Here is a 12,629-nt window from a genome sequence, read left to right as displayed (position 1 = left end):
TGGCGACGCGTGGTTCAGGATTCCTTCCGGTTTCAGTTTGCAAGGTCTCCACCCGCACCATAAAAAAAAGCGTGTCAGAATACCATAAACCGGAGAAACTGTCAAAACTTGAAGAAAAGCTGGAAAAAAACCTGGCTGATCGGCTAGCTCTACCGGCGCACCTGCATCAGGAGACAAATAGGAAAGACACACACACACACATGGTCAAGCCACATCATGAAAGAATTTGTTCTTGTTTACAACCATGTGAAATTTATTATTGTGAAAAAAGCTGAGAGGACAGAGGAACTGAATTCCTGTGTTCAGCAACTCTATGACTAGCTGAGCAGTTACGTTTACATTTCTCTTTGTGGACAGTGAGCGAAAGAATTGCCATGTTCTGGAAATATGTCGGACTGAAGATCCGTCATGCGATACTAATTCAGTTGCACGGTCCAGCCCATCCGATCTTCTGCAAGACCCATCTGGAGGCTCGTCAGCGAGGTATACAGCTGCTGCGACACCGCACCCACTCCTTGGTTGCCCTCGTACTCTACCCTGAAAAGAAGAAAATGCGTATGGTCTGAGATGTAGTAGTAGTAGTACTATAAGCAAACTTGCTCATCAGCGTGTAAAGAACCAAGTTCTGATAGCTGTACAAATAGAGAGCTCCAAGGCAGAGCAGACGTTTTACCTTTTCCCCAGATATGTGATGCTCCCCACGGGAGAAACCACAACCGCTGTTCCCGTGCAGAAAACTTCATCAGCCGTAAGCAATTCATCTACTGAAACGGGCCGTTCCTCCACCTTCAAAGAAGCCGATTACATCAGTTAAGACATTTGAAAACAAGAAGCAGCATATAGTTTTCTAGTTCTTGTCAGCTGTTAATTGTTTAGTGAATAACCATTTTCCTCATTTAATGAATGACCCTATGATGACGTAACAATAACCCTTCAAGCCTCAGCAGATGGAGCAAGTTAAATAACTTTATTACAGTTGAGCCTGCTCCACAATCCTTCTAGTGTTAACCATCCCACAACACGTTACAGTGCTAAAGCCTTTAAGGTGTGGCCGCTATAATAACAAGCAACTAGCCTCCTCGACCAGAATGCACAGTTTCAGTATTTATTCCTCAATTCCGCGGAAAACTGGAACCCATGAAAAAGATGAACAATCTACCTTGTAGCCTTTGCTCTCAGCAACTTCGATAATACTTTTCCTTGTTATACCAGGCAGTATCGTTCCTTCTAATGCTGGAGTAGAAATAGTTTTGCCCTGGTGCCAAAGACGTAACAAATATAAGTAATACTAATATCTCTGGAGTCCTTAAATTAGTGAAATAAAATTTCCTCAAGAAAAACTAGACAGTACTACCATACCAGTAAGAAAGTCAGGTATAAGCTCAGAACTAAAATGAGCATTCATCCACAAAAATACCGAGCAATGTTCTACGCAAGTAAGATGAGAAACAAACTAGAATAACCTAATTGTGTTTACATCTTTTTTACAGGTCAATCATGTTGACATCAAAGGTATATTCATGCCACTTCCCTACTTGGAACCTAACCTAAGAATATGATAGGTCAGATGGGGATGACAAATCCTGCAATTCCATGTGCTACTGAACCAAGACTGTTGACCAAGTAGTGTGGTACATCATCGACATAAGATTTTATATAAATAAAAAAGAGAATTCTAGCTGCAAATACAAGAATTGCTATGCGAAGGATCATACTTTCACAACAAAAATATTGCATGAAGAAACTTCTTCCAGATATTTGTTGTGGACAGCGTCTAAATAGAGGACATCAGAATATCCTTTCTCCTTTGCGGTTCTCTGCGCTTTCAGCACCTACATGATGATGACAAGTGTGACAATTAAGTAACCATAGTATCAGATTCAGAAACAAAAAATAACACGGGTAATATTACTAATTACATAATGTTAAAGGTACAGTTAACTCCTCATGGATTCGTTGGCTTTAGATTTAGGATAAATTGATCAACATCCTTTAATATAAGTTGTATTGAGAAAGTAGAAAATAATGAGTGACAAGAACATTTAGCATTTAGGGCAGAATAATTTCATACAAATATCTGAGATCTAGCATCTTGAACAATCGAAAAAAGGGTGTCAACTTTAAGTTCCTCGGATAATTAATTTGAAACGAACTCTAATCAATCATTAAGAGCAAGTATTATGAAGGAAAGGTGTTACTGTACTCTAAGTTCAATCATTTTTGTTTCAATTATATAACGCTATTATATTGTGAATGTACATATCGTAATTTGCAGTACTATGAGTCTACGATTATATGCACCCTATAAAAGTTTTGAGCATTCAAAACATAAAAAGGCACCATGCAAGGGTCAAATCAAATGGTGGTAGGGAGTGCATAGTTGCAGAGGTAATGATTAAGTAAATGAGGCCCAATTAAGTTGCAGCTTAAATCAATTTAAATATTGCTTTCTGGAAACTGATGTAGAAAGTTACCGAGGCATAGTTTCCAATGGTTTTCACGCCTCCAGTTCCACCGGGGGCAGCACGGTGGAAGTTATCTTCGATAATCAAATTAATAGGAGCTAAACCTTCCTGTAGAATAAAGTTAACAAACATAATCAGCACCAAGTCTAGCCTTAATTTGCAAAAAAAAAAAGTCCAGATAAATCGCAAGGGATGACCTTATACTTATGCAAATATTCTTGTGTCACAATTACCATTCATCTACTACAGTATATCACTAAGAAGGCAAGAACAATATTTAAGATGATTTCGCAAGGTCCTGAGTCTTTCTATTTTCAATGAATGCCTAAATAATTATTGCAAGTTAAAGGTGAAAGCTCAGTACAAACCTTGAAGTAGTTCCCAACAGGGGATACATAAATAATAAAAGTGTACTCAGGAGCAGGTGCAAGACCAAGAATAGCCCCGCTTCCAATAAGTAGTGGCCTAATATACAGAGAGCCTTTACCAGTAGGAGGCACCTAGAAATATAGTACATTAAACAATAAGTTAGGTAAACACTGAACATAAAAAAGGATTTAGTACTGAATACCGAGCATGGCGAAATGAGCTTGAGAATGCATAACAATGCTTACCCATCTTTTATTTGCCAGAACGGTTAGTTTCACCGCATCGACGAATTGCTCAACAGTTGGCGCAGGCATGCACATCCTATCTGAACCATTTATCATCCTTATGGCATTCTCCTTTGGACGAAATAACAGGACAGACCCATCAGTCTTCCTATATGCTTTTAGGCCCTCAAACAACCCCTGCATACAAAAGTAACCAATATTTTAGCACGCCTGATGCTTTTAGGCCTTTAACAAATAAATAATTCACAGATTATCATTGCTACAGATTTCCTATTCCACCGCAGATAGTATGAAACAAGGTCTTCCATTCCAAGTCCACCCACCCAACCACTCACTAACCTGTCCATAATTTAAGACTCCAGCAGAAGGGCTCAGTGCTATAGGTCCAAACGGCACCATCTCTCCTTTGGAAAAGTTTCCATCTGGGCCGCATTTTGCCATGTACATAAAGTCAGTATCGACAAGGCCAAAGCCGAGGTTCTCCCAGTCCAAGTCAACTATCTCAGGTGTCTCCCTGGTTAAGAATCACGCCATCAGAACAGACTTCAGAACCATCACTAAGAAGAAAAGTTCAATAATTGCGGTGACACGTATAGTATATATATAGTTTTGTATCTGCGTACATGTATTTGGTCGCTGGAGAAGCTTGACATGCTACTGTGGTATGAGCCTTGTGACGGAGAGTTGGCATCGAGTGAACGTGATTCTGGATCTGCGAGCAAAAAAAGATTTCTTATTAGTAGTAGATTATTATCACAAGGCTGCTGACAGTTGAAACCATCTGAACTCCATCTGCAGATTACAAAGAAATAGAAAGCAAAGCTATTCACGTATGGACGGAGGAAATCAAAGCAAACTGCATCTGTTCCATAATACTCTGTGTAATATTCAGGTATTTTTCTAACATTAGCCGAAGTGCCGTCCTAGTCGGCAACTTTTCTCTACCAGCTTCAGTCAAACTAGGCATCTGCATAGTCCTAGATGAAGTGGTATGCCGAGAGCGACATCCAAACAGGAACACTTTCTAACGGGAACAGAACGCACCGACGGCTGCTATACATCGATTCGATACCATGTTCCACGGACGTTTAGCGTAACCCCTCTCACCCCACGCATTGCTCACTCGGCGGCGGCGGCGGTTACCTGAAGCGACGGCGAGGACCGCGGGGCTGCGAGCGGCGGAGCGGCGGCAGGGAGTAGTAATGTGCCGCGGGAAGAGGCGAGGCCGAGCTCCATCTCGGCGTGGGGAGCACTTCGGCAGCAGGCCCAGAAGGGAGGCTAATGCGGCGGCGGCGCGGCCGCCGCCCGAAAACTTTGCGGGTACGGACAGAGTGTTTGCTTCCGCTGACTGATGTGATGGGTCCTTGTGGATGAGGCGACTCGGTTTAGGGCTTACTTAGTTTCTCAGGGCATATGCATGGATAATGGGGTGACATAAGGTTTTGTCTTAACTAGGACATTTATTGAATTGAGGAGAGGGAATAGAAAAAAAAAGTTATCGTATTTTAACTAGGATATTTATTGAATTGGGCTTAGTTTCTCACTAATACCACAGTTTTTAAAAATACCACAGTTTCGAATACTTCAATGTGTTTGGGTGTGAATAGAAACTGCAGTATTGATACTTTAGTATCCCTTAAACTGTGGTATTTTCCAAGTATTGAAAAAACAGCCCCAGACCTCTTTTTATGAAACGCAGAAAGCGATGAAAATTTGCCCAGCTCGCTTCTACTGTACCTTGAGCTGCCGTCGCTGCCATCTATATTCTCGAGATGGGATAGTAGTCAGCCAGGAACAAACAACAAAGCCATTTATCTTTCATATGTTATTTATTTCCTGTTGATTTGATTCGGTGGAGTCCGGCTGACGAGGGAGTTTGTTTGGACTAGCATGCTTTTTCCAGGTTAGCTTTCACTTCCTAAAGTCGGTATGTTAGGAAGTGAGGACGATCCTCATGTTTTACCAGTTGTGAGACTAGCATGCTTTTTCAGATTGGCGGTCTGTTAGGGAGTGAGGATGATCATGTTTTACTAGTCAAAAATCGGTAAAGGGGCGGTAAAACAACAATTTCCAAACACCATGTAGTTTTTGCTAAAACTGAGAAATACTAAAGTATTCAGAAATTGAAGTATTTTTTGACATGCACATAAATACTTCAATTTTGTAATACTTCGGTTTTAGCAGTTTTTTGCTGCCAAACTTGCAAGGAATGAGATAATTCATCTGCGAGAGTATTTGTCCGGTCTTTTCTTTTGTGGGTTCGTAATTAGTTATATTTATATCATGCATTGAACGTTACAATCAACCTCTATCAAAGACATAAAATGTGCTTAAAATTCAAATTAAAAATTAAATTTAATATATTTAAGCTTTAAAAAAATCAAGAGTACGCAATTGCGTACCTTAATTTTATAGAAGAAAAAAGTCGTTACAAGGATGACAAAAGCATTGTGAACAACGTTTGTCAAGAAACCACACACACACACCTCAGAACCCTAATGACTACTCTCGCAATATATACATATACTTATAGAAAATAAAAATCTCATAGCATTGTGAATTGTGATACTATGGTATGATTCTTCAACAAGAAAATGATATTATCTGGTATACTGAGAACTTTGGCTACGAGTCAGCGTATAGCGGAGCACCGCATAGTGTACCGACCAAAAAATAGTTTGTGTCCGTGACACATGGGACACGGGTAGCACCTCATCTGATCACGTTGGCAGGGTTACTCTGTGACTCTGCCACATGGGCCAGATAACTATGTGGGGCCCGCTGTCTGGTGACCTTGTGGCTTATCAATTTGTGGCTCTAATTTTTCCATAAAATTTTGCCATAGTGGGTTTTTCGACTTCTCATGAGAGCCCTGACGATGAACAACATCAAGTTCAGTTGAGGTCCAAGCAAGAATTTGAGGTTTCCCTATGTTTTAGGTCTTTTCTGCATTTTTTGGTTTCAGTTACCCTATTGAATTATCAATAAAATAATTTTTGGTTTCAGTTATACCCAAGCTTCTCTTTTTCTACTAGCTAGACCTATTTAGTAGTAAAAGCTAAAACATCCTAGATCCCAGTCAAATAATTTTGCAACGATATAATTACACAAGAACCGGGCATATATGAATGGAAAATGATTGTATACCCCCGGGGGATCTCGCGCGCGACAACCTCCTGCTTCGTGGCCGTCCATCGCGCGGACGTGGGTGTAGCTAGCACCGCACTCACGCGGACACCTCCTGGCCACGCATCTGTGTGGGACCCATCTAAGCCTTATCTTCCCCTTCCTTCTTTCCTTTTCCTTCTCTCCATGGACCGAGCACTGCTGTTGTTCACCGAGCTCCGCCGGCCCTCTCACCCACCAACCTCCGCCGCTGGCAAATGAGCTAGGACGCTGGATTATACCTGCCGTCGGCCCGGCTCCAAGCTCGCGCGCATCGGCCCGGCTCGTCGGACGCCGCCTCCCCCAACCTTCTCCTCCAGCAGCTGCCCTGCGCTCGTCGCCGGCCGCCCGCCTCCCGCACCCTCCTAAGGCTCCACGGCGTGCTGCCGTGCTTCACCTGCCCTGCGCGCGGCCGCCGCCTTCCCTGACCTCATCCTACTGCAGCCGCCGTGTCCTCGTCGGCGCCCACGGCGAGCCTCCCCCACGCGCGGTTGTCGGTTCCCCTGACTCCCGGCATGTGCAGCCCTCCGGGGTCGATGTCGCCCAAGGTCCTGGACATGGATGCTGCTACAAGGCGAGGCGGGGCTTGCTACAAGGGCGACCGGGCTTTGCTACAACAGCCGGCCTGCCTTGCTACCGGCGGTGGGCGGCGCTGCTGCGAGCGGCGGGAGGCACTGGTACAAGGGGAGGGATGTCTTGCTACATGGGGCGTCGGGCCTTGCTACCGTGGGTGCCAGGCTTTGCTACAAGGGGGCGGCTGCCTTGCTACCGGCGATGGGGTGTAGTTGCTAAAGGGGTGGGAGGTCTTGCTACCACAGGCACCCGTCTTTGCTACCTGTGGTGGGCGTCTTTGCTGCATGCAGTGGCGATCTTCTCCGGCGAGGCTTCTCCGGCCACGACGGCTTTTTGCTGCAAGCGGTGGGGCCAGAAGGCGCTGTTACAAGGGGTATCCAGTGTTGCTACCTAGGCGAAGATATCTTCTCCGGCGACTTTTCCGGCGACGGCGTCTTCTTCGGCGAGCACCTTCTCCGGCAACTGTTGGGTTACCCCTTAGAGAAGGGCGGCGGGGATAGGAGTAGACAGCAGCCAGAGTTTCCGTGGGAGAGAGAGGTGCCAACGAGGGATGGGACGTTCCTTGACCACATATAAGGGACACGTGTCGCCTCCTGGACCCAGGGCTGAGAATTTTAATCCCCCGGGGGACGCCCAGTACCGTCCTATATGAATACAATGAGCAAATAAAGTAAAAAAACTTGGAAAAAACGAAAAATAATCGGCAGCACGTCCGTACCTGTGTGGAATTAGCAAAGCAGCCGTCGTGCGCCATGTATCCGCTTTGAGCGAGCTAGCTATCGCGATATCTACTGAGGCAGCTAATAACTGGTATTGATGGTTGATACGAAATGCATGATGGAGGCAGAGGGGCTTTATAGCCCCTGATCGCGAGTGATGCCCATGGCATGCAGTGTGAACAAATCAATGACATTCTAGCTGTTGGTCAAGAGAGTACTTTTTTAGTTGTAAAAGACTCTCCGTATTATCTAAAAAAAAGGTCTGGGATTCAAATCCAGGACGCAGAGTAGGGAAAACGTGCAACCTTGCCGCTGGGCTAATTGTTCGTTTGTTGATAACTATACCACGTCACGCCTGCCTTTTGAGCTGAGAAAAAATCCATTTTTTACATCTTTGTCATGCGCTTACACTAGGCAAATGCTTGCTTTACCGTGCGTTTGTTAAAAACACTAGGCAATGGCTTGTTTTGCCGTGCATTTGTTAAAAACACTAGGCAAAGGCATCTTTGCCGTGCTGCCTTAATTGCCGTGCGCTGCATTAATTCTTTACCGTGCAAGTTTTCTTTGCCGTGCGCTCATGCCTATTTTTGACGTGCCTTTATTCTTTGCCGTGCGTTTTTTCCAGTGCGCACGGCAAAAATTTCTTTGCCGTGCGGTGGCTCACAGCAAAGATTAGCTGCACGGCAGGCGCCTGTTTTTCTCGTAGTGATCACCACATAATACTACTTAGAGTAACCTGCACCACATGGCTCGACCGATCATCACGCATCATATACTATGTCTATCTCTTTACCTAACTGTTTACGCGTTATCGAAGCTATCAGCACACATGTCATGTCTTTTTTTTGTACTTCATCCGTATCGGTTTAACAGGTACGCACGCAGTTTAAGATAAAGTTTGATCATTAGTTTTATCAACAAAATATAAATTATATGTCTATGAAATTTATACCATTAGATTCATATTCAAATAAGGTTTTCAATGATATAATTTTTATGACATAATTTTCATATTTTATTGACTAAATTAATGGTCAAAGTGTTTTCTTGAACTATGTGCGTGCCCGTTAAACCGATACGGAGGGAGTACAAGGAGAAGCCCCAAAGGGCCTGGACACTTTCATTAATTTAGTGCAGGTACAAATGCAGTAAGGACCTTACAGAAGCACACAACAGTAAAAAAAAGTCCATACCGGTTACCATTGGCGGAGCACACTAGAATTAGTTGGGCGGGCCAGCCCAAAGAAAATGACCTTTTTTTTACAAATGCGGTAATGGTCTTAATTTTGTAAGTGGCTTAACAACATTGATACCTGCAAAGTGTCGCTACTCTTCGTAGATTCGATCGGTTGGCACCTACTGCTAGACTAGATTTCGTGGTGCTTTTATATATGTACGATTCGAATCCAAATTTAAAACATGCACATCAAGTTTTGTTTTTTGAACAGGGTGTTGGCCCCGAAGGACCCAGAAGCTCTATTGTTTAGCAGCGGTGGAATTACAACTTACAATATAGATCACAAGAACAACGGAAATTACAACCAAGTCCTCACAATTTGCACTAAAGACCCTAGATCTAAATAAAAGAACACAAGCGGGTCCAGCTCCATGTCCACCGCACCCATCACTGGGGACGCAACCACTTGGGACGGAGCTCTAGGAGCTTGTTGTCATGGAGCAAAGAGGCCTCCTTAATATTAATGGCACACCAGCTGGCTGTGACTCAGGTGGGCCCGCGAGCATCATGGGCCTAGATTGCACTACAACCTTTGTCTGTCGTGTGGGTTGTGCATGGCTCAACACGCAATGGCTGCTTGAAAATTGGTTTTTTCCCATAATCTTCACTATTGGGGTTTTCAATAGTCGAATTTCAAGGTAAAAGAATACTTGAATTTCACCGTAAAATTCTGATAGAAGTAAAACTGCAAGCTATAGTTATGCTAGAACGAGCAAATAGATTACTCTCTCCGTACCATTAACTTATCGCGGCTGTAAGAAGATTTGTAACTATCTTACTATGCATCCGCGGCAAATAATATGGGTCGGAGAGGCTCTAATAACAATTCCTAAAAACACTTGCAAAAAAGACGTCGACGGCAAAATGTACCTCGGTGGAAGCAAGGCAGCCGGTGTGCGCCATGTATGTAGTTCAGCTAGCTACCGCTGTATCAGGGGTAGTAGCTACTTGTAGCGCGGTGATTGATGCGAAAACCACAATGCAGGCACGGGGGGATTTATACAGAGCCTGGTCCAGAGTCAAGACGGATGCCCATGGCATGCAGTGTGAACAAACCAGTGCCAGTCTAGCTGTTGGTCAAGAGTATATTTAGTTGTAAAAAGATTCCATGCAGAGTATTGTTCTTTCCCTGCCATTAAACGTTGCGCAGGCATCATCATATAGTAGTACTATTGGAGTAACGTGCACCACGAACCAAGCATATCGATCGACAGATCAAGATCCATGCTACAACTAGGCCTGTAAGTAGACATGGCCTGCCCCTGGCGCGGCCAACCCAAATCCATTCAATTCGCTAATTAGACACTCATGGACAGGAAAAGTCCCAGTTGAACCTGGGTGCACGTGAACCCATGCAGGTACAGTTCTGACTTCTGAGCGATGACTTCGTTGTCTTCATTAAATCTACTGCCACCGGTGCATTAAAAATATCATGATTTTACTAAGGAAATAGTACAAATTTGAACTAAGACACCAACACTTATTATAATGAATAGGAGGTACTCCGTATACCTTACATTAAAAGAAGAGTATTTGGATACAGCCAGATTAACCAAACTCATAGTCCCAAAAGAAACCCAAAAACAAAGGTAAATTACAAAGAAAACAATACGCCTTAAATGTTGCCGAAAAAGCGGCTGAACTTGTGTCCCCTAGCTCTCGCCATGGAGGGGGGTCTTGGGGCAGCGAGGCTGCGCTAGCGGACGCGCCGTGACATGCCGTGAAATATTTACTGGTGTCCATGTCCAGAGTACAGCTTTTCAGAACTGATGTAGCATGAACTAAACCGGCACAAAAATTGTAAAACGTGAGGGAGTAATGACATGCAAAAAAGAGGTCGACGACAACACTTCGTACCTCTGTGGAAGCAAAGCAGCCGTCTAGTTGAGCTCGCTACCGCTATACCTGAGCCAGCTATCACTAGTAGAAAACAAGGCTTTCGTCCAGGTCTTTTGTTTCGGTCCAGTCTGAAGCCGGGACAAATGGCCTGGCCACGTCGTCCCGAAACTAGCTGGAGGGCACGGGGCCTTTTGTCCCGGTCCGTTACGACCCGCGACAAAAGGGTCTGAGGCTTTCTGCGGCCTGCTGGCACCCCTTTTTTCGCGGGTCGTGTCACGGGTCGGGATAAAAGGATCCAGGCCTATATATACACAGCCAGCCCCCCCCCCCCCCCCCCACCTCCCTACATTTTTTTCCTTGGTGGTGAAAGGTGGAGGTTTATGCTAGCTCTTTTTTTCTTCATGTGCACAAAAAGTGTTTGATGAAATGTTTGTGAGGATGCCACTTGATTTTATTTGATAAGATTTCTCCTCTTTTTTATCCTAAAATGTTAGCAACTATTTTCTCGTATACATAGTCCGCACAATACTAATTTTAGCATGGTGATTGCATCTGATACATAATTGTACTTATGGTGCAGATGAGTCATCCATGGATGTACGGTAACTGATGCGATCCCGCTTTCAGAGAGGGCGTGAAATCTTTCCTGCTTGTGGCCGAAGCCAACAAGTCGAAGCAAGGTTTTATTTGTTGTCCATGTCTAAAATGTAAGAATGAGAAGAATTACTCTTGCTCAAGAGACATTAAGAGCAACCTGCTTCGGTACGGATTCATGTCCAGCTATAATGTTTGGACCAAGCACGGAGAAGAAGGGGTTATGATGGAAGACGGCGATGAAGAAGAAGATAACGTTGACAGGTACCGATCTATGTTCTCTGAATACAATGATACCTCAATGGAAGACAATGAAGAAGAAGGAGGTGAAGAACGGGCACCAGATGAGCCTGGTGATGATGATCTTCGTCGGGCCATTTCTGATGCAAGGAGAGACTGTGGCACAGATAAGGAGAGGTTGCAGTTCGACAAGATGTTAGAGGACCACCAAAAATTGTTGTACCCAGGTTGTGAAGATGGACAGAAAAAGCTGGGTAGCATATTGGAATTACTGAAATGGAAGGCACTGGCCGGTGTGACTGACTCGGGATTTGAAAAATTGCTGATAATATTAAAAAAGCTGCTTCCAAGAAAGAATGAATTGCCCGCCAGTACGTATGAAGCAAAGAAGCTTGTCTGCCCTCTAGGATTAGATGTGCAGAAGATACATGCATGCATTAATGACTGTATCCTCTAACGCGGTGAGAAGTACGAGAATTTGAATAAATACCCGATATGCGGTGCATTGCGGTATAAGATCAGAAGAGATGACCCTGGTGATGTTGAGGACGAGCCACCTAGGAAGATGGTTCCTGCGAAGGTGATGTGGTATGCTCACATAATACCACGGTTGAAACGTTTGTTCAGAAACAAAGAGCATGCCAAGTTGTTGCGATGACACATGGAAGAACGTAAGAAAGACGCGATGATGAGGCACCCCGCTGATGGTCGGCAGTGGAGAAACATCGAGAGAGAGTTCCCGGATTTTGCAGGTGAGGCAGGGAACTTATGGTTTGGTCTAAGTACAGATGGCATGAATCCTTTTGGGGAGCAGAGCTGCAGTCACAGGACCTGGCCAGTGACTCTATGTATTTACAACATTCCTCCTTGGTTGTGCATGAAGCGGAAGTTCATTATGATGCCAGTGCTTATCCAAGGCCCAAAGCAGCCCGGCAACGACATTGATGTGTACCTAAGGCCATTAGTTGATGAACTTTTGGAGTTGTGGGCCGAACCAGGTGTACGTGTGTGGGCTGAGCACACCGAACAAGAATTTGTCCTACGAGCGTTGCTATTCGTAACCATCAATGATTGGCCTGCTCTTAGTAACATTTCAGGACAAAGGAACAAGGGATACAATGTATGCACACACTGTTTAGATGAGACTGAAAGTAAATATTTGGAAAAAAGTAGGAAAAATGTG

At 44.3% G+C, this 12,629-nt stretch overlaps 1 protein-coding gene across 2 annotated transcripts; it reads right to left on the bottom strand.

Moving 5' to 3' along the window:
- Positions 1-201: 201 nt before the first annotated feature.
- Positions 202-9,692, bottom strand: LOC127321801 (branched-chain amino acid aminotransferase 2, chloroplastic). Of its 2 annotated transcripts, none has more exons than XM_051350776.2 (10): positions 9,644-9,692; positions 3,703-3,791; positions 3,419-3,593; positions 3,080-3,256; positions 2,834-2,965; positions 2,475-2,573; positions 1,716-1,832; positions 1,160-1,255; positions 674-786; positions 202-537 (listed from the first exon to the last, which is right to left on the bottom strand). In XM_051350776.2, exons 1-10 carry the CDS (start codon positions 9,674-9,676, stop codon positions 417-419), a joined length of 1,152 nt encoding a protein of 383 aa, XP_051206736.1. In that variant the 5' UTR covers positions 9,677-9,692; the 3' UTR covers positions 202-416. The 2 variants fall into 2 exon arrangements, with proteins under 2 accessions (XP_051206736.1, XP_051206735.1); XM_051350775.2 differs by lacking the exon at positions 9,644-9,692 and adding an exon at positions 4,223-4,435.
- Positions 9,693-12,629: the final 2,937 nt, after the last annotated feature.

The sequence above is a fragment of the Lolium perenne genome, chromosome 4 (genome assembly GCF_019359855.2).
Source record: "Lolium perenne isolate Kyuss_39 chromosome 4, Kyuss_2.0, whole genome shotgun sequence".
NCBI classification, from domain to species: domain Eukaryota; kingdom Viridiplantae; phylum Streptophyta; class Magnoliopsida; order Poales; family Poaceae; genus Lolium; species Lolium perenne.
Note: the sequence above shows the minus strand (reverse complement) of the source record. Positions and strands in the feature narration are given on the sequence as shown.